Here is a 23,473-nt window from a genome sequence, read left to right as displayed (position 1 = left end):
TCCTACTATCACGTAAGTGCTCACTAAGGGAGGGTTTTCCGAAATTCTACCCCTAACGGATGAGAAGGTGTGAAATGTGTTTTTATTTAATTCTACACATAAATATCGCGGGCGAAGCCGGAACAGGGGATGCTAGTGCTTTATAAATTCAAAACGCGATTGTCATGTCGTCTCTCCTCTTTCATTTAATAAGTAATACAATTTTATTTTATAATATGTAGATATTTATTCGAGTTTTTTGAACTGAAAAATAAGTAAGATCATCCGTTCTTTTATAACATCCATTTATTACTTAATAAGATAAAAAGTAGCAGCAACGAGAAGAGTACAATTTACAAATTAATACCATAGCGCATACTGATGATTTGCGCGAACTTCTTTTATTTTATAGCACTTGCGATTTATTATATAATAGCGACCTGCGTCCTTTTCGCCGAGCACTCCAACGTATTGCGGATTTATTTTGCTAATTTTCTGCGCACGTATGGAAACTTAATAGGCTCCGTCGGACCAGCGCGGCGCGTTCGAGCTTGCATTCCGCCGGGCTGATTATCTTCCAGATTAACGAGTTTTTCGAGGTCAGCGTAATTGCAGCGGGCGATGCGACTCGCGTATAAACCCGCGGAAACGAACAACGATGACGACGAGGCAGCTTCTTAACGAGGGACACGCTTTTTGCGAGCAATCGGTGCCGCCTTTTCGTCTCGCTTTGACGCTCTTTCCCCCTTTCTTTTCGTACCCCTCGCCAAATAAAGCTGTTTCCGAAATAACGAACAATACGAGAGTGATGCAGCAGTGCATTAATATAGGCGAAAAGAGATTTACTGAACCTGAGAATTTTCTTTTTTTTAATTTTTAATTTTTCCCTAAATTAAAAGAGCTTTAGTTATTTTATATTTGTATGTTAATATAAAAAGATCGAGTACAGAAATATTTAATATAAAATACTCAGATAAGATCTATGTGAAATTCGTGAGTAAGCTCGCGGTGATTGACAATCGTTGACGATCAGGAGAGCAACAGAGATCTGTATGTACTTCGATGCTATTGAAATGTCGCGAGCAAGTTTGATTAAGCTTCATGCTGAAACGGTGGACAGGAGCACATCAATCGCGCACGATCGAACATTGCATCTCACACGAACGTGACGTGCGGTAGAATGAAAAGTTGCTAGTGGCCAGGAAAAAATGGTTGCATCTTTATGCACGGTGTAGCCACGGAAGCCATCCGTTAATGTCCGACCGCGACAATGGCGCCTCCGCTCTCGCATGACCGAGCGATCGCTTGTACGGCTCGATAAATATTTATCCGATTTCAGGTTGGTTTTCATCGAATAATCACGTCTCGTTCGTCTTCTAGCGAGATGCTGCAAAAAAAGACTGAACTATTCCAGTTCCGTTCATATTTTTGTAATCAGCAATCTCACTGATCGAGATTCTATTGGTCCCTCGTTGAGTATCTCTCATATATATCCTTCTGGTGCCTTGTATTATAAGCATTTTGAGATCATTCTTTTTCTGGCAATAATAGAGTTATGTTAAGAATATAAAGATACAAAGAAAATATGTAAGAAGACAAAGAATTTTTTTAATAAACTGGAATAGTCGGCTTAATCTCAAATAGTTAAACAAAACATAATTCTAAAATATTTCTTAAATTATATTATTGTGTAAATGCTTTCTAAGATCTTGGGGCTGAATATACACGGGGTAATAAAGTGGAATGGACGGAATCTTGAATTAGTGCGATTACTCCTGATTTCTCGACATCGTTAAATTCCCTCTTCCTTCCCTGCACCGGCCGAAAATTAATTTCCACCGTGACCGGATTCGCGAATCCCCGAAGTCCATCTTGAATCCCTCCTTCGTTCGATCTCTCTTGAACTTCACATATTCTCCACGGGATTAATTACGCGACTAATTGAAGCGGCTCAAAATTTTCGATCGAGGCACTCGAAACGATCGGCAAATTTCGCGATCTTCCTCGCGGAGCATTATCTGTTTTGTTGAATTTAAATTTGTTTAATTTCAATTGATTGAGGGCTCACGATAAATATATTTTAATATTTTTATATGAGTGATAGTGTTCTTTTTCTTAAACAAATATGTAATAGTATACAATAAAATTATATATAATATAAACCTTTTTTATTTAAATATTTCTACAATTCATTACCTAATGTATTGTTATACAAACAACTGATTCTTAATTTTAAAGTCAATTTCAATCAAATGATATTTCTCGATATTAACGTCAATACGTATCGCGACGTATCGCTCCATTTTTCTGCATTCGACGATTTCCGTGTTAGCGCAATCGGCCGAGAGAAGCAATGCTGAATCGTCGACTGCTCCCGCGATGCAATTTATGCATCGAATCGTACGTGGAACAGTCGTGCGATCTCCCGATCAATGATAAAGCCCGATTTGCAGCCAATTCTACGGAAAACTTTGCAATCTGGCTGCCTCCGAAATCTACGTCCACATCCATGTCAATGTTCATCGAAAAAATGAATCGTGCATCTTACTTCGAGCGTGTCTGCGAACAATTACGGCTGCATTTGTAACGTGAGTTTTATCAGAAAAATTTAACATCACTATTATAATACATGTACACTGAGAAAAATTTTAATCGAATAAACTATCGAATAACCGATTAAATAATGTTTCCGATTGTTAATTTTGTTTAAATTATTAAATAACGGATACATATATCCGATTACTTTCATCAGATATTCGATCATCTTTTTTGTCTTGTCTTTGCTTAATACAGTTTAATCGGATATATCCGTTTGTTGCTATGTAATTGATTATCCGATTAGATATTATCTCAGTGTATATATATATATATATATATACACATATATAGGATATTAGGATATATCCTAATACCAAAGTATAGATATATAACTCTCAAAGATATTTCCTTCAATTGAGATAATTTAAATTAATTAAGATTTATTGATCAAATCCAAAGATACTATAAAGTTTTGTATTAGATTATAATATGTGGTGCTGAGGCAATTCGATCGCGTGATAGCAATATCCTTGCGTGCGTATTAACTTGAACAATTGTTGATTCTCATGATATTCATCTATTAATATATTCTTTCACAATAATAACGATTAATTCAATTGTCGTAATCTTTGTCGTACGTGCGTTGATCTAGTCGAACGGTGTAACTGTTGCAGGCATTAGTTGTGCCTGCAACACATCGATCTATAGATGTTTTCGAATGCGAAAGTCCAGAGATCTGGGGATTAAAACAAACAAGAATACTAGCAGAAGATATTTAGCAGGTCGGACGAAGAGAAACGCGGTTTTATTATTTAAACGCTTAAGGTATACCGGTAAGACAACTTTCTTCGCGAGTTTTCGTTAAAGTTCTTGACGTTACGGCGGACTCTTCAATGCAGGACGCCGCATCCATCCAGCTGGTTTCAGAGGAAACGGTGGAACGGCAAACGTATGTCTCCCTCGGGTGGGTTTGCACAGTCACGATCTCCGGAGTTACATCTCGAGAAACTGGCACGGACGTGGCCGCGATTCCTGGGCGCGGTGGAGTAACCCTTACAACAGGAATCACACGCGAATGGGGATGGAAGGTAGGACCAGATAGATACCCGGCAAGCCTAGATGCCCATAACAGACCATCAAAGACAGAAGCGCGACCGGTTTGTTCGTTAAAGGCCGAACTTCCTCTTGTTCGGAGATGTTTCCCGATGAAGCTACTCGCTTCGACGAGCTGCACGCCGCATCTGTTAGTAGGAAAAGAGGCGAGATGAAGGGACACCCAAGTTCTGGTTGATCAATACCGCTAACCGACATTATTATCGTATTATATAATAACTAAGTAATTATAGAGTTAGGATGAGAAAAGGGAATACTAATGTGAAAATAGAAGGATCAAATATCAAAGCTGAGTACTTGAGATTAATAAAGATACAGATACATTTCTAATGATATTTGTTAATTTAGAATTTGTTAATTTATTAATTGAAAATGGAAATATAGCATACTCTTCACTACTTATGCAAGGTAGATTTCTAATTTTCATAATCGCATATACATGTTTAACGAAATGTCAGATATAAAGAACTTTGCGTTGTCACGAAACTATAAGACGACAGTATTTATGCAAAAGGGTATAAAAGGTTACACTGCTTTATATCCCATCCCCCACGATTCATGATCGCTACATGGAGTTTCGATAAAATTCGAGCTGGCCCAGTCGGAGGCGCGGTTACATACATAGCAGGCTGACTTCCGACGAGTTTCTGTTTTGGCGTATAAGCGCATCATAAATTTGGCGTCGGCCAGCAGCCGCTGGCGGTTGTTTTATGCTCTCCGAGCAGGAACTTGGCCGGGTAATTCTGCAATGCGGTTGAAAGCGCCATTCCCCTCCGCCCTTCACCTCCGCCCGCGTCCTCGCCTCTTTCCGATCCTCTTCCCTACTGCTCTTTTTACGCACATCCTGACGCCGAGCACGACCGAGAATTACGCGCCCGCGTCAGGATGCATCATTGCGTCCTGACATGGTAAAAGCTGGCAGTAGAGACAGTTGGAAGAAACAGTGCGTGGTATTTATTTTTTAGCGGAGCAACTCGACGATTCTGTAAAGAATGTTTTATACATCTCTTCTTTTATATTTTGAAACGTATGTATTATCCATTCTTGAATAATGTATATTGCATGCACGTCTACAATCTTTTATAAAAAATCGTCCTGAAAATATTCGAGGCAGAACTGAATCTTTCGTGATAATCGTAAACGTTAAACATCTTGTCTTCCTACTTGCTTCTTCCAAACTACATTTAAATATGACATAAATCATTCCGATATGTTTCATTACATAGGCGATTTTATAATGAAGACACACGATCGTACCGCATATGTATACGCGTTATAAGATATTACGTGACGTGCACAGCCAAAAGGATATAATTATGCCAGGAATTAAATTCACAAGACTACGAGCTTCTTGACGTCGCGATCTCCCGCGATGTACCAGCGGAACGAGCGAAATTAAATCGAGTATCATCTTTAATATCGGCGCGATTTTCGCCCGAGCGGAATCCTGCGGCGATCCTCGCGATCATGGCTGATATTCCGGTCCGCGAGGATCCGGGAATTGCCCTAATTCGCGAGATTCCGCTAACAATGGTAACCGCGCGACGCGCGGAGTTAACTCGAGGGTTAATTACACCGGGATTTCGAGTGCGGCTGGCGTCCCGAAGAATTTCCGGCGGAACGAAGAGGGCAAAGTGTTAATTTATGCGTTAGTCTCGTGTCGGGCGTACACAACCGCGCCAAAGAGTGAGCGAGCGAGCGAACGGCGATGCTTGAGCTGAGGAGAATTAGCGGGTGGAGGATAGAACGATAGTGCTCTATGAAGGCAACCGTGGGAGTGGACGGTGGGGTAATTCAGACCGGTAAACTCGCAGCGTATGGCATACAATATGCAGGTGAGAATGGACTGTCTCGCTCCCACCTGCTCTCATTCCCCCTGGCATCTCGACCATCCCTTCGATCTACGATTCTCTCGCTCGCTCGCCGCGCCCCATCAACTCACCATCCACTCCGCTGCCCTTAATCATTGTGATCACATTATGCTGATAAATCCTGAACACCGTAAACCATCTCCGAACGCCAAATGCAGTCTCGTAAATCGTAAATCGCGATTCTCTCGAAAATGTTGCGTGACGACGATACGAAGCAAAAAAAGGGTAGCACTGTTTTTCTATGGAATTTTTAGGGAAGATTGGTTTCCCCAAAAATCTCTCAAATTTTGCGATTGTATTTCTGGTATATCTTTCTCGAAAAATCAGTCGTAATTTCCCAAAATTTCCAGCACGAACGACGTTATCGCAACACGAATCTCTGGTCATCGACCATGACGAGTGTACATGCGCAAACTGCCCGTTCTCCAGGGATTTTTAAAAGAGCTCTCTTTTTCAAATAAATAATGATGCATTCGAAAACCGTAACTATTCTAATATACATTTAACTGGCAAATGGAGGAATCCTGATTTTTTTACAGAACAAATGGGAGCAAATGGAGGAAATGCTGGTATTTTTTTACAGGATTGAGACAACTTCAAAGTTTAATTCATTTTGTCTCGCTGTCTAGCTTGCAGAATTCGCAAAACTTCGTAATTTCGCGAACGCTCTTTCGGTGGCTACCTTATCGCATACTAGATTTGCGAGCTGTGACGAGAAGCGTTCATGTACGTGCATGGAGATGCGCGAAAGCATCCAGGATGGAACCTACGTACGGCACGTATGCAGCCCGCCACGCCATAATTACGACAACGTAGTTCAGTAATGGGATTTTCGATGGTTTCAGCGCGAATTCCGGCACGTCGCGACGGAGTCGAGCGATAGCGACGATACGACTCTTGCCGTTAGTTGTAAGAGCGATCGCGAATGCACGATTAGTCAATTAACGCAGCGTATCGCGCGGTGCACGTCCGTCTTTACGTTTGCACTGGTTGTTGTCTCGTTAAGCAGAAGCACGTAGATCAGATAAAGATAAATCGAAATGGTCGTATTATTGCGGAATACATTAAAATTATAACCGCTCGATTAGAGCTTTCATTTGAGGAATCTTCGATCTATTAGATATTAACGTTCCTTTAACTATAATTAAAATAGACGGGTTTTCCTGTAATGTCATAATCCTCGGTTTTTAATATTTTCCCATATTTCAAAAGCGTTATTTCTGTGTCATCATCCTGGCACGTAAAACCTGCTTGATTAAATTTATCTTGCCCTTTCGACACGTTATCGGTCATGAATGGCGGTTCTTGTACCGAAATTAATTCTGCCTTTTATTAGCGTTAATATCGAAGTTCGACGCGCAGGCGAAACATGTGCGTTGCAGCGCAAACTTCGATAAAACTTCTCATTTATCGCACGATGCTGAAGTTATTGCAACTTTCTTAGGATATGAATAAAGAGTAATGTAGAGCTGCTTTCAACAAGCGTGCCGCTGCCTGGTCGTGTTTGCCGGTATAAAATACGGTTTCATATTCGTAAAATGCAATCTCAGAATGTTCAGAATGTAAACTGCATGCTCGCTGATTGAGAAGAACATTAAGAGAAGAACATTAAGTATTCCGTTGCTGGGAATGTACAGACACACATACGCAGTCGCAAGAAAATCATGCGCAAAGTTGATGCATTTGAAAAAGAAAAAGGACAATTTTTGAGATTATATAACAATGTAAATTTGTCACTCTTTTTGGAAACGTTGTATATATCGAAATAATAAATTATTTCGATGGACACCAGATTATTTCTAGCTTTTTTGCAGAACGTCATCAGTCAAGCAAATTGCAACTGCATCGCTGCGCCATTTCGCAAAACCCTGTAACCGTGACCGAGATCGAGGGGGCAGATTGCGCGAATTAATTGTCGACCATTCGAGCGTAATTAGCGCTAATTGCGAACTTTTCCCGTATGTGCGCGCTCGCGCGCGCGTACCCAACACCCACACAATCGTAGAATCGCAGTTGCAACTGCGAGTTTCCAGCGGAAACTTCGAACTCGTCGACTTTTCCTCTGACGTAACTTTCCAAGAGGGGTGAAGAAAAAGAAAGTAAAGGAGCGAGTAAAAGTGGTTCGGCGGCAAAAGTGGAGGCAGCAGGGAGAAAGGGGACAATCCCTGGCTGCGACGAGAGAGGAAAGGGGAGGGTAAAGAGATAAAAGTAAATATAGTTTCCGCAACCTCCTTCTCTTTGACGCTTGCAGTAATTATATGCGCGCGGATATATCTTTCGTTATTGGGAATCTGCTAAAGGGGAGATGCGCGCGATAAGAAAGGATAAAAATGAAAAATTAATGAATAATTACCGTCAACCGACTTTATTTCTTAAGAAGTGCCGATTAAGTTTTATCGTCCACTTTTTCATCATTATTCATCATTATTAATGAACTGAAAATATTCGGAAATTTTACGTGTTTAACATCTAAATATTAGCGCTTTTACTACATTGAGACAACTTTTTAATCTAACGTTTTGAAACCACGAAAGGAAAGAATAAATGAAACGGATGAATGCCAGTCTAAAGAATGAAAATTCAGAAAATATGCAAAATGAATAACTCCGTTTTAGGTGATGCGCAGAGGTGTGAGTTGTGTATGCACCCCGTGCATGTGTTGTTCGAGGGCATCCATAAATATATAATGCGCGCTCCGCGTACGAGACTGGGAGTGCTAAAACGGGAACCGGCGAGCCACCTTATGAATTTTAATAAGGCCATATCGTCACGTGATAGGTGTAAGGGTTGTCCCGTGCCGGTCTTCGTATCTGCTGTCAAACAAGCCTTTACCAAGCTGCCGGTCGCTAGTCTCCATCGTCGCGACTACGATCTTAACAACGTCGGAGGATGGCATAGGAAAGATGCCGCGAGCTGCGTACTAAAACCACACGCGAAAAGCGGTGACTTCAGCGAGCGGTAGAACGCTTTGGTGATGAGTTGAAAGATATCACGAGCAACTTCGATCACCCGTGAAAAAAACGCGATTCGCTTAACATTCAAAGAAATCAATAATTCCGGAAATGAGGTAAAGAGAAAGGAATGGGACGAATGGGCGTAGACGTGAGCAAAAAAATGCGGTTCGACTTTTCGACGGATCCCGGCGTCGTTAATCATTCGCGTGAGCCTCGATAGGGGCATACATTATTCAGTAGCTTTTCGATGGCGGGCTATGCATAGCTTTTGTCGATGTTCAAGCGGCCGCATTCGTCGGAAAACCCGTCGAGCTCGTGTGGAAAACTGGAGTGGGCTCGCACACGGGCACGGGCCACCGCAGAGTGGGTCTCTATTGCGGACGTATCTGCCGCATATGGGACCCTCGATGTAATTCATCCGCAATAACGCAACCGCTTTATCGCGAAACGCAATCAAACTTTCGAGAAGCCTGAGTCAAAATCTATTAATGCATTGCTTTTATAAGCATTAACTCATTTTTATATATAGAGTAACTTAGGGTATGATGGCCATACAGAAAAGATGGCCAATGGCTGTAATTTTTACAATAATTGTTAAATAGTGCATTTTGGTACTCAATCTCAAAGATAATTAATATTTACAGTAGTTAATATACGTACACTAATCGAAATAACAATATTATGAATAATATCTAACATTTTAATTTTCGATTACCTGCATAGTTTTTCATGTGTCAAGTAAAAGCTGCTGTAATGTGAAATAAATTATAGTTAAGCTGTCGTAATCAACATTAGATACATAATAAAGGTATGTAACTTGTAATTTGAGTTATAATTTGTATTTACGTTATCATTATTTATTTATAAATACTATGGCTATCTTTCCCTCACAGTTTGAGTAAGATGGCCCACTTTTTTCAAGATAAGTTAACGCATTTTAATTGTTAACTTCTTTTTGTTTATTTATCTGTTAAAACATTATGCGTTTTGTTTATTTATGTGTAAGAGTTCAGTTGTCAAATATATATTGTCAAAATAAGATTAAATATGTGAAATTATATGTATGGCCATCTTTTCCCTAAAAGTCAGGTAAGATGGCCAATGCTTATGTTGTAATATTTTGATAATATAAAAGTTCTAGTAATTATTTTCTCTTTAATTTCGATAGTATTACATATTTTAAGCTTTAGTGAAATAATATACCAAACGCCATTAAAAAATAACAGAAATAAATGTATGTTTTTTGCATTTAAAAAAACTATGGCCATCATACCCTAAGTTACCCTATGTAAAGGGATTTTTCTATGCGGCAGCCGCTTGATGGTTGATTTAAAAACGAGAAGCTAAATATTGTTAACGGTATTCTGATTTATTATTTCATTGCTAAACAGAATCGACACCTAATGAATTATTAATCAAGCTATTATATTTACCGCTGCGAATTAATTTTGCATCTTGCGTAATGTATAAATTGCGGAAATTGTAACATCTGGCAACCCGATGTTAAACGAATTTTGAGCTCTTCCTACTTGCACCGAATATTAAATAAGCGTTAATATTTCAGGACACCGGGCGCTTATTGAATTTAAACTGTCCTTTTCGCGCAATTTTCTTCATGATATCCGCCGATATTTCCGCACCGAAATCTTTCCGAAAATCTTCATTTAAGGATTTCCACAAATGGGAACATAATCGCACAGATTATATATGTATTCACTCTTAAGTCTGCAACACATTAGCACTTTTATTCAATTTTACAGTACTATCGTCACGATCAACGAAAGAATACATTTTTTTAGTTTGTTTTATTTTCAACAGTAAGCTTTATGTCTCTCCTAGTTTACGTTATATCAGCTCAAACTCGTGCAGAGGATTACGGTCTACTTTCGAAGCACAGAACGAGACCATCCGCGGTCGTCCGTGCAACATGAGGAAACGACGTCTAGAGAAGTGTCTGTCGTCGACAGAAGCGCCCGGAAACTCCTACACGAGCCTAACATCGCGATTTCCTCCGCAAAAGCTCCGGCTGACTAATTCGCGTCTGTACCACTTCGTCTTGCTATCGATTCTCCGCGCGAGTCTCAATCTCCTCTGTGCACACTATGATTATTCAAATGCTATTATCGGATAGAATAATCGATACCATTTAATAAAAAGTAGAAAAAACATACTAAAAGATTATTGTGCTTTCAATTTAACAATACAAAAAAATATAATCAGCTTCAAATTTTATTCTGAGTTTTGCGTGGTCTTATTTCACTTCTTCATTTACATCAATCTTCGGAAATTAATGTTCTGTAAGATATACCTTGCTTTTTTACGGAATTTGAGAAACTTTGCGAAGGAAAGTTCAAAAGAAAAGTTCGGAGCCATTTTTACGTTAGAGAACGGATTGTTTCAGGAAGCGAATTGCCTTCAGGACGGTTTCCCCGACTGATGGGGCGGAAACGAATACGCCACTTATCGATCGGTCGAAACCTCGGGTCAGGGATTTTCGTATATGAGGGCCATGAATCTCTCTCTCTCTCTCTCTTTCTTTCTTTCTCTCTCTTTCTCTTTTTCTCCCTCTCTCTTCCGTTGTTTCTTATTTCAACGTTATGCGCATTCATATCGCCGCGGCGCGATTTATTTACGCCAATGGCGTAAATGCGCGGGTCACTGGGCCGCAAAATTCACTGCAACTTTGCATAGTGCCACACGAAACTCGCAGCTGCCATATGAATTCAGTAGCAGCAGAGCGATCGAGTGTAACGGCAATGGTATAACGATGTAGCTGGCATGAATAAATGAGAATAACTATATGAGAATAAATATATGAGAATAAAAGTGAAAATATTTCGTTGCAAAGTAAGAAGAAATAAAAAACATCGAAGACGAGAGAATATGTATTTCGTTAAACATCGATATATATTTTTATAATAAAATTTTTTATAATCCGCTTCTTGTTAATAAAATAATTTGACAATATAGAGATGTATTTAATTCCTTTAATTGTGAAATAAATCGTTTAATATGAAAAATTTGATAGGTACTTTATATTTCAATATTATTTTCAGTATAATAAATCCTTATAAATCAGTATAATAAAGTATATTCGGTATAATAAATCCTACATTCATTCATTAGAAGCTGCATTGTGCAATTACATACATTATAATGTGGGCTTGATAACATCCTTGCGGAATGTAAATTTCTCTTTGTAACTATTTCTTGTTATTTATCGTGTTGGATGCAGACGGTACTAAATGTAACTGCATTTTTATAAATAGTACGTATATTTTCTTTTTATAAAATAATATATTTTAATATTCACGATCGTGAATACAGCAGTATGAATCATAAATCCGTCAAAAATAAGAGAATAATTTCGTTCATCTGTGCACGAGACGAACATAATCCTTATATATAAAATATATTTATCTTACACATATATAATATAAAGCCTAAAAATAAAATTTTTATGACCAATCTAAAATAAGCACCAAATTCTGTATAATATGTACTAAAGAGTTATTTATTGAAAAAGCTAGCCAAAAGAAAAATGTAAAGAATGTAATTATTTAAATTAACATTAAAATTGTTCAATTAAACTACATATATCTACACTATTAATAAACACACTGACCAAAATGCAGATTTTATTTCAACTGAGAAGATAATATGGCAAAATCTTTTTACAATCGATCGATTGAGTCCAGGTTACGAGGTCACTCTGATTTCTCGTGGCATCCTCGAAGTTTTGCGCTGTCGATGGAATAAAGTTCGCCTGAAAAGAAAGTCTTGCGCGGCTTCTAGCTTCCGGTTTAATTTACGTATTCGAGTAACCGTAAACTTATACGCAGTATCTGCAATCCGATAGAGATAACAAGGGAAGATTGGATAATCTTACGATGCCGAATAACGTAATTATTTTGGCGACGTCCACGTAAAAAGAAAAAGCACAGGATCCTACACAAAATCACGCGATGCGGAATGAAACGTGACTTGCGTTTTCGTTCTTACGTGGACTTCTGCACCCTTTGATGCACTCTCCCCGTTCATCCGGACGTCCTCATCTCGTCTCTTCAGTTTCAGCTTTACCATCCGCTCGCTTTTGCCTCCTTTGACCTCTAATTCGACGGGATTCACCGTAGCGTGTGTGCCATTAACCCAAATAATTTTAAGCTCGAGAGTCTCCACGTCGAATTCTCCTTTACCTATCTGCTTTTCCCTTGCGCTCCATATCTTTTTTATTCTCATCGAGTGACCAGTGCAGCATTGAATACGAGCAATAAGTTAAATGCTTGATGCAGCTCTAACATCATTACATCTATATAAAAAAGGACATTTTTAAAAGGACTAACATGAATGAAATTAATCAATTATATGACTGCTATCATTATTATTAATATTCGTATAATTTATAACAGTATTACATGAAATGTAAATTTTCTCTGCAATCTAATATAATGAATATTTCTTTCAAAGTTTTCTAATGAAGAGTTTGTTAATTGAATATTAAAAATTTCAAGATATTAATTTAATGTATAATAATTCTTTGTTGAAATAATCGCAAAATGGTCGAACGCAAATTTCTCACTATCGACGAGATTCAAATCGTTCGATTGCATCATTGAGTGCATCGAGCTTGCATCGAGCTGTTAGCTCGCGATGGATTGTTGGTGCGCAGAGAAAGTCTGTTAAGTGTTCCTGTGTAAGTTCAAAAGTCAATTGGTTGAGACTCGCGTAAAGTTTCGACGTTGCCTCCAACGGAAAAAGGAAGGAAAGACTCGAGTACGTTTCGGTTCTCGATCAGGGTTCTTACGTCAGATATGGCGCTTGGTGTAACCGCGATCGACTTTCTCGAGCTAACGAAAGTTCCAGCACAGAGGAAGGAAATTACGATTTACAGCTATGATGGCGAAAGTTCTCCAGTTATCTATAATCCGCAGGGTATACGTGTGCGTGAATTGGATCGATTAAATAAGAGGAAAATGTCACGAAAGTCTATCGAGAGGATAAAAGATTGAGTTAGAGAACTTTTACTGTATGGAAGTATATTAATATATATATGTACAGATGATGTGTGTGATAATGATAAAAATAATATTTGAAGAAATATTTTAGAATATTCTCTTTCTCTTAAAACAATCATATAATCTTACATAAAAATCTTATATGAAAATATACATATACATATACATATACATATACATATACATAACGCTTTCAATATCGAACTTTTGGAAGTTAAAATATTACTTTCCAGTTCTCTCTAATCTACAAAACGATACGTTCTGATTTCTAGATTTATAAATTACAATTTGTTCATATCTTCTAAAAATATATATGAGTAATGATTATGTATAGAATGCTATTTAAATTTTAATTTTCCGAGTTATTACAAGAATTTAATTATGTAATTTAATGCGTGAACATAGAGAGTATAATATTTTATTATTATTCACCTGTCACCTGACAAAAGCAAAAATCGACGAGTTTATAAAAAGTACGCTATTATATCTACATTAGCATCCATCGAAGATAGCAATCACTAATTATGCACGTATTGAAATTCCGATATGTATCACATCGATAATGTCTTGCAATTACCGCGGATTATTGGAACACAGACGTGCGCAAAAATATTGCGAAATATCGACGCTAACAGCACGGTGAATATCGGGGTTTGTGTATTTTAATATTTATTAACGGCTATTGGAGGGCCCAGATGTAGGTCGATGTACTTGGCAAAATGCCGATATTTGATGGCCAGTCATTAATCCTCCACGCGAGAGATTTACGGGGCCGAAGGTGAAGCGGGGATTCATCGCGATTAATTAATAATATTTATAAAGCAGTCGATCACATGACTGCAATGCATCACGATGACCCATTAACATCATTTCCAAACCTACGCTAACAGCGTGTGATTTTCATTCAGAACTATTTAGTTTTATTAATGTTGTTGTTTTCGTTATATTGTACATAATGCAACTTGATATTGTTGCTTAATCACATAGAGAAAATGGATATAATTAAAATATAATTAAACTTTTTTAAAAGAAACATAATCAACTTTTTATAATATCGATCTTATTTTTTTACGCCGTTATGTTAATTTTTATAAATTCTTTATTATTTTTTACTCAATATGACGCGCTCTTATTGATGTAATTCACAATTTATACGATACGTATCTGTATAGATGTGTGATGTATGTATAATATAAAGAATATTTTAAAATATTTATATAATATATAAATTTTATTTTTCATATAAAGGTATCGCAGTATCTGTGCAACAGATCTTTTATGTAAATGTTCAGGAGTACATAAATCTTCTGGTATATAATACCCTACGTCGTTTTTTTGTTTTAGGGATGTTTGCCACGATTCCTGGACGCAGTTGCGACTGTCACCGATGTTTGGCTGCATATGCCCGATCAATCAGAGTATTGGCATAAAGCGACGATGCGACAAGATCTTCTCGACGGTGAACCACAATCCTTGCGTTGGTGAGTTCAGCTGTATAATACGTGATTTGTAAAGTTTTCTCTCACTCTCTCTCTCTCTCTCTCTATTCTATCCATGTGTTTGTACATACTTACATATATCGTACACGTAATTGCGTGCGTGGCATATCAAATTCGCGCTGATTTCGCGTCAACGAGCGATAATTACAATTTAAACGTAAAAAAATAAGGATTTAATTTGCACTATTACAGAACACCAAAGTCAATTGTTGATCGTACATACAAAAGCTGTGTCGTTGCAAATGCCATCGTACAAATTCATTGCTAAATTCATTATTGGGATAAACGCGTTTGCGAGTATAATGCCGAATAAATAATTGTTTATCGGCGTTTGTTAATCAAATTTTATTGATGTATGTAAACACATGTCACGCGACGGCTGAATACGTGTACGGGGATTTCGTTTGATAAGTTTTATCGCGAATTTCAAGCGAACTGTTGTGACATGAATGAACAAGTACAATTATACTAGCACCTTGTGAAAGGCGATTGTCGATGTTGTGAAGTAATTTTGAATATTTATAAATAAGTTTTTCTATCTTCTATCTACGTTGAGTTTACGGAGCTAATCCTTGCCGTGTCTGCCTAAATGTATCTTGTACAGAGTTCTTATTTGGTTTTTTTCTGTCGATGTGTGCATTGAGGCTTGTGTCGATCCTGGACCGCAGCGATAAATTGCAATGACGAAACAAGACATTAAAAGAAAGAGCAGTATCGCATCAGATATCATTTCCTGCTACTTCAACTGTTCATGTCATGTTTTTGTTTGTTTAGCCAAATCTAAATCACAAGTGAATTTTATCACAAATAAATATTTATTTTGAACGTTGCAAAAATTATATAACTCTGTGCATTTCATGGAAAAGAAATTAAAGGTTATAGTAAATAAGTATATTTCAAAATTTGAAGTTAATTGAATAAGAAAATTCATTATCTAGTAACAATTAATATTATATGATAAAGATTATGCGTATAATCGACTGCTTTCAAATTCTATAACAGAGTGCGAAGTTTGTTAGCAACAAAGTGCATAAGCGAGAGGACTCGTTACAGCATCACTCTCGCGTTTAGAACGGACTTCCGGCTGAGAGCTGACGTGCACTAAACTGAAGCCACTTCCTGTTACCGTCTCATTTTTTCTCGTGCATCAAAGTTGCGAGAGAGGTACGATGTTGCTCGACGGGGCAATTACTTTTAAGCGATACTGTGGTGTTTATGGCTCGCCGGAGAACGTTATCCTCACCCTCGGATAAACTGCTCTTTCTTCGTAATTAACTAAAGAGGGAGGCATAAGAGTTACGGATATTAAAATAATGATAACAAAGAATGCTTCAAGCAGATAAAGTTTAATGTACTTGACACTGTAATAAGATAATTAACGGCATCATTCATATAAATATATCCAACATATTCATCTTTTCCAAAATTTATATAAAAAAATGTAAACCTCCTAAAGATTAACGGTTTCCCCCTCACTTTTATTTTATGATCTTTTTATTTTATTATCAAAAGATATCGATTGTGTATCCAGGATCGACGATGCTTCCGCTCGTGCCTCGTAACCGTAATCTAAGGCTAACATTTAAGACTCGCGTGTGCAGTGCACGCACATAACGTAAGTATCTGTACACGCATCACACACGCATGTGTGACACATGTCTTTCTTGCGTTGTGTTTGACGAATGAAACGCACCAACGGTGCAATATGCGAGTGATGAATGCGGCATACACATTCTATGATAGCATTAACAATTGTGGAATGCGTGACTGGTCGAGAGCAGTTTTCAGCTGCACGAAAACATAAACAAGCAATTAATTATTATGGTAACAATGTTATAAAGCAGTTTACCTCGACGTTACGAATAAACATTACGAACATAATGTATGAACAATTCAATTTAGCCCACAGTGGAACAATCTACTCTGCTTCGCGAGGTGAAGAAATTCTGCATTTTTTGCTGCACTTTTTAATTATTCCACGCATTGTATTTTTACGTTGATGGAAACATTTTCGATAACATGCTATAATTAACAACAACATTCGCAGCGAGATAAAATAATATAGAAGTCTAGCAACGCTTGAAAAAATTATTCTACAAGTCTGAGATCTAAAGAGAGAGTTCGAATTATTACCTTGACATTCATTACTTTATCATGAAAACTATTCTACATATATCCATATTTTTGCAAACAGACAGAAGTTTAAACAAAGTTAATAAAATTTGACATTATTCTCATATAAAACACACATTTTATTCTTGAAGATCTTTTTTTGCTCCTGTCACTTTATTAACTACAATTGCATTGGTCGCTTTCAGAATGTATAACGTTTGTTAGAGAATCATATTACGATTATTAATTTAACAATTAGCTTATATATTTTAAATACTTCTATCCACGTTCAACTTTACCTAAATTTTTCTTAAAATTTTTCATGATTCTAATATACTTAATAATCTAATATACTTAATAATGACCGTAATTGTACACAGTTCGCTGATAAGAATACTTTCCAATTTAAGCTATTAAAGTTTTGCATATGTGCTTTTAAGAGCGATTCGATCCCTTCTACGTTACTGCATCGTGCAAGCTTGAAAATAAACGAGACGTTCGAGTTGGTAATGCCAAACGATTCGCCCGGTATGTAGATCTGGATCTTCAATTGAGATTGGAAGCGCGACTTTAAATGGGCCGGCCCTTCACCAACCTCCGTTCTTCTTTCCCCAAGATATCGAACAACCAGACGGTAGGTGTATGAATAGCAATGAGGGAAGGAGGGCGAGAACGGAGGAGGAGTGCCGCCCTCGAACACGAAATTTATTTAAACGCTCGAACTACTCCTCTGCGCAATCAAATTAAATTACTCCTTGTTGTTGCAAACGATCGAATGTTCGACGAGGAAGAAATGTTCCAGATCTTCTCTCATCGCGACGCTCAATTGTGTCTGTCGATCACTCGGACTGCGTTCCGATTTTTTTACGAATCGAAAATTAATCAGAGAGATTTTACTTAGTGAATCGATATAGACAATATTTTCTCGCGATTATCACGGTTTATTAACAATCATTAATTGGTTGAATAATAATAAATAATGAATAGATGAATTAATATCGCTCAATTGTTATTTAATGCGTTATTAATAATATCAACAGCGAGCGATCGTTGTCAAAGACCCGAGATGCATTTGGAATATATTAACTTAAATATTATTCTAGATATTCTTATTATCATATTCAAATTAATATGGTTTAAAAAGATAAAATAATTTATATATAATTTATGACATAATTCTTATAATTTACAGATTCACACACACAACTTCAAATAGATCAAAATATTTTCCATCTCTCTGACATTTGATCCGTATTATATTATATAATACGAATGTACAAGAGAAAAATGAAATGTTAAGTTCCTTTCCAAGTTATCATGTCTCTCTTGAAATAAAATGTCACATATCTCCGGGTTAATGCAGAGAGTTCAATTCTTCATCTCACGTTACTCATCCGGGATTAACGAAAAGAGGCACGACACAATAGAACACGAGACACTTGAAATCAAGTGCCTCGAGACGTTCGATCGTGCTCGACAAGGCTCGACGAGGTGGGTTCGCCTCTTCGTCGGCCCGCTCCGCGAGAGGAAGCTGTCCGTCGTCCAAACGGAGGCAAACCCGAGGAGGAAGCGCGAGGAATCGATCCTCCAAACCCCAGAACACACGAGAGAAACGTCTGCACGAGAAAGCGCACCTCGGCACACCCTATGAGTACCAGCACTCCGCCCCAAGGAATCCGCGTTTCGAGACCAATATCCTCACCGCCGCCCTTTTGGATGCTGTTCCCGGACGTCTCTCGTCTCATCCGTCTACGATCCCCGCGCGCATATATATATATATATCTCCCCGCGTACATATACGCCATGAATATTTCCACGGTAGCGGACAAACGCCCGCGAGATAAATCGACGAGATGGAGAACGTTATCGGGATACGAAGCGGCGTCGTGGGAATATCGTCGCTCGACATTCGCGATCGCACGACTCTTAGCCCAGTCGAGGAGCTTTGTCATTTTAATATTAATGCCATCGCGAGCACAATGCTAGTGATATATCTCGGATGTATTATCATTGATTTATTTCTCCCGTGAATACCATGGATAATCAAGGCAATAGACACTTTTCGTTTGATTGTGTATCGCTGCACGTATTTATTCGCTCTTTCAATTCCTATGAGTTCCGCCGAACTTCTTCCAATTTTGCCACCCCGACTTGTCGGCATTTCGGCGCAGCATATCGACTTATCAATTCCTCGTGATGCCGGATTCGCGACAAACGACGAGTGGCAGGATTCGTTCGTCCGCATCGACACCCGACAATTTTCTTTCGTCGTCGTAAATCCGCCATGACGACAAATCGACCGAGTCGCGATCAGCCGAGATTGCTCGGCGCGATTCGCGATGAAATATGAAACGCGAACGCTTGACGGATGAAGCGCAAGTCCAAGGTGGCGGCGATGAGCCTCCCGAACAACCCTGTGGCGTGAAGGAATGAGCACCAGGAATAGTGCACCGCATGCTGTACTTATGCATGCTGCGAGTCCGCATTGAAGAACCGGCGAATTGGCACTCGCATGCTCGTAACTTACAAGCTTGTTTTCTGTCTGAGGTGTGTAGCCTGTCAGTGTGTATATATGTGTACGTGTAGCGCCTACTACGACTCTGTCTACTCTCTGTATACTCAACTCACTATACTCTCCCACCCTCGTCCCTTGCTGAACAATCTATCGGAGGACATCGGACAAATAATTGGAATCATCTCTACGACGAGATGATCACTTAAACGGGTGAAACAAGTTTGACGATCGGTGTTCGATAAAAATGGATTTTTCCATTTTCGATGTCGTGCCTTCTGTATTTTAGGGAAAATATTTCATGGGTAAGTTCAGTAGTGTCCTGTAAAATTCTGTTGCAAACGAGACATGCCTTGATTGGAAGTAAAAAATAAATAATTGAATTTAGTTTTATGTATATTCAACCCCGTTGGTACATTTAATTCTTGCCGTTTAATCTAATGAACAACAACAGTTTTGCATGGGATTTCTGCGTAAAATATCTTTGTTTTTTTTACCTTGATTGCACAAAAAAATTCACCAAAAATTAATAATAGAAAAGATTTGCAATTACGAAAGACATAACGTTTGAAACTTACAAGAACTGGAGAAAATACATAATTAAAAACAGGGAAAATACTACGTACGCGATACGAGTAATTTATTCATGTCTCCATTTCGTTTGCGAGCGATCGACGCGGAACAGAAGGTTAACCCTCGTCGACGTCCCGAGGCCTCTCTCTCTCTCTCTCTCTCTCTCTCTCTCTCTCTATTTTTCTCCCTTATGTCGATCCCTCGGGAATCCCAAAATCTCTTAAGAACAAAATCACGCTCGGTGAGCGCCGCGTCGCTTCGGGATAATTTCTCGCGTGCAGTAACGCTCAATGCGAGGATCTCCCGACTCCGGATGGAGTTTCAGGTTCCGCGGAATTCTCGAAGGAACCCGAAGACCCTCTCAGGAAGAGACGTCTGTCGATTTCGATTACTGGCCGGTTCGTTTAACTTCGTCTTTCTGCCGGCTTTTTATTTCGAATCGCACCATCGCGCTCGGCAAACGAGAAAATATCGACGTCGTCCGCGCGAGCGGACGCTCAGGATGATATTTGCAGCTCGTTAATAACGCGCTCGAAGTAACTTACTATCGGTTAATTTTATTAATTATCATTCGAGGCAACGGTGATGTTTAACAATGCGGAAAGCGTAAATGATTAGCAGAAATGTTTCTTGAACGTATCGTTAGCAATATCAATAATATTGTACGTCAGTAGATATTAAGAAAATATTACAATGACTATATTGCAGGGAATCGCAATGAAACGGAACTTTTTAATTAACGAGATACTTTTTTGCATCGTTATTCGAACATATCTGCATTTAATATCTGTTTTTTTAATGAAATCGCATAATAATACTGGCAGCTATTTTTTCTGTAAAATATGATCCAATTATATAATCTTGGCTATGATACCTGATTAAATATTATTTTTTTCATAGACTTAACTGTCTTCTCATATTTAATATATATGCAGTGAGAAACTTGGAACTATACTTAGGAAAAAGCTATATTTGTACTTCATGTTACTAATGCATTAATTGCGGTTAACAATGCGTTTGAAGCAAAACAATCAAAATTGAAGAAAAATCGCAAATATTTAAAATGCGCTACGAAGTGGAACTTTTTAATTGCTAATTAAAAGGATTCTGTAATCTCGACTTGATTTACATATCCATTTACAGGTTTTATTTCCTCTTATAATTTTCCTGAATATATTCGCGTTTGATACTTATTGCAGAATACAATTAGATGTCTACGAAGCATCGTTTGTTATCTATCGTCTATGCAACGCGATCCAGTTTGTTTATTTCTACATATCTCTCTTCGATAATTATTTCGTGATATCATATCGCTTTCTCGTACAATGTACTTCTTATATATTTGATATATATTTATTTTTCTCAATATTTATTTAGGAGTACATATTTATTCCTTTTTTTGAACCTAGAATATGATAAAGCTGTTTGAGTCTTATGTGATTTTTCTCTCATGAATTTAATGTTCAATATCCACACAGTTATTTATCTTGACAGAAGTTATCTCGAAGGACCACTGTTCTCTTTCTCTCTTCCTCTCTTTCTCTCTCTTTCTAGCGATCGGGCTAGAATCTCTTCTTCGCGACGATCCTCCGTTAACGTCCGTTGCTCGTGCACCGCAACTACCACCACCACTACTATCACCACCAACGTCACTATCACCATCATCACGACACTTTACTCCACAACAACAGCACGCAGACCCCGCACGTTGCGTACCGATGGCGAACGCGCACCCTCACTCACCCCGTTCTCGTCCGCGGCTCTGCTTCTGTGTTACAGAGATCCTGCCCTCCTCCACCTCCGTAGACCTGTCGGGCACGGACTCGGCCTTGTACCCGTTCGACCCGCAGCAGGAGAACTACCAGGAGATCTGGTTGCCGGCGACCAGTATGTACCCCTATTTTCTGTTCCCCGGGACCGCGCGCACCCCGCCGTACTACGAACCCGACAGCACGTACGACATACGGGAGCCCGGTGACCGACGCCCAGACCACTACCAACACCATCACCGTCACGGCAATCGGCATCATCACGGTCACCAGGAGGCGCCGGAACTACCCGGCCGGCCAGCTGTCCTCGTTGTCGAGGCGTACGATCCTCAGACCGATTCGAATCGGTACGGAACCGACGTGAATCGGTACGAGGATCGCGCGGCAACCTCGCGTCCAGGCGCTGATCATCCGGATCGGTCGACGGATGGATCTTCTTCCTCCTTCTCCTCCTCTTCTTCTTCTTCTTCTTCTTCCTCTTCTTCTTCTTCTTCGTCTTCGTTATCCAAGCATGATCGCGCCTCCAGCACAGTGCACCTGCAGCCCCAAAGCGAGCATGACGCGCACCCGCACCAGCATCGGCACCACCACCATCACCACCAACAGCACCAGCACCATCGTCAGCACCCTGCACTACCCGCACCGCCGCCGTCCGTCGTCGCGACGCTGTCGTCGTCGTCGGCGGGCTCGTATGCGCCGGCGGCCGCTCGTCCCACGCCTACCGTGCTGGATGAGCCGTTGGGGGCCCATGGGCCCGGCCACGCTGAGCCGCCACGGCTACCGGCCCAAAGGAAGTTTGCACCCAGGCCCACCTACGAGCACCGCGCGATCGTCGACGACGACGACCTCGACGACCTCGAGTTCAGGATTGGCGCGCTGCCTGTCGACCGGCTCTTCGATCTCCGCGAGACCTTCGAAGGGTTCGTCGACCAAGGTTCGTACCGGGTCCATCGGCGCGCATGGAGAGTCCCATTTGGAAAGGAGCGGCCGAAGGCGTGTCCAGAGACATGTCAAAAACGTTTTGGGAGAATCGTTAAAGCATGCGAAAACGCCAGATATTATATGATGGGCACAATTTTTTAATATTTTTTCTTTTTGTTTCGGGTCTTATATTTTTGTTCTGAGAAATTTGAAAGTTTAAAAATTGAAAAGAATTATGTTGATAATTTTGAAAGTTTTGAGCAGAATTGAGGACCATTAAATAGTTATGAAATTGATAATAACATCTGAACTTATAATCGGATGCATATTTTATTATACTTTGTCAATATAAAATCGATTTATTTTTAGATTCCTGACAATTTCTTTACAGATCTTACTGCTTTATTTTTTTCTTTATATAATAATTAATATATTGTAAAATACAGAAATGTTTGTGTAGTACCCATCGATATCCTAGCGTAAGTCGCTTTAATAATTTATTTAGAAGGAAACTGATGTTGGTTTGTTTGAATATACATGTACAATGCTTATATAATACAGGTAAATTATAATTTTACCTAAAACAGTAACATATATATATATATACATATATATAT

At 39.0% G+C, this 23,473-nt stretch overlaps 2 protein-coding genes across 2 annotated transcripts in view; both read left to right on the top strand.

Annotated features, from left to right (window-relative positions):
* Nucleotides 1-20,108, top strand: part of LOC109611464 — a 213,277-nt gene extending 193,169 nt beyond the window's left edge. Inside the window, exon 5 of the mRNA XM_020034007.2 lies at nucleotides 14,815-20,108. Coding sequence (XP_019889566.1) covers nucleotides 14,815-14,983 — 169 coding nt within the window. The 3' untranslated portion in view covers nucleotides 14,984-20,108. The remainder of the gene's footprint in view (nucleotides 1-14,814) is intronic.
* Nucleotides 20,109-21,884: 1,776 nt separating this feature from the next.
* LOC109611463 (bromodomain-containing protein 4-like) lies at nucleotides 21,885-23,435 on the top strand. The gene has a single exon (XM_026968128.1). It carries the CDS (start codon nucleotides 21,885-21,887, stop codon nucleotides 23,016-23,018), a length of 1,134 nt encoding a protein of 377 aa, XP_026823929.1. The 3' UTR covers nucleotides 23,019-23,435.
* The last annotated feature ends 38 nt before the right edge of the window (nucleotides 23,436-23,473 follow it).

The sequence above is a fragment of the Ooceraea biroi genome, chromosome 3 (genome assembly GCF_003672135.1).
Source record: "Ooceraea biroi isolate clonal line C1 chromosome 3, Obir_v5.4, whole genome shotgun sequence".
NCBI classification, from domain to species: domain Eukaryota; kingdom Metazoa; phylum Arthropoda; class Insecta; order Hymenoptera; family Formicidae; genus Ooceraea; species Ooceraea biroi.
The sequence above is the reverse complement of the archived record's forward strand: the minus strand, read 5'-3'. Positions and strand labels throughout refer to the sequence as shown.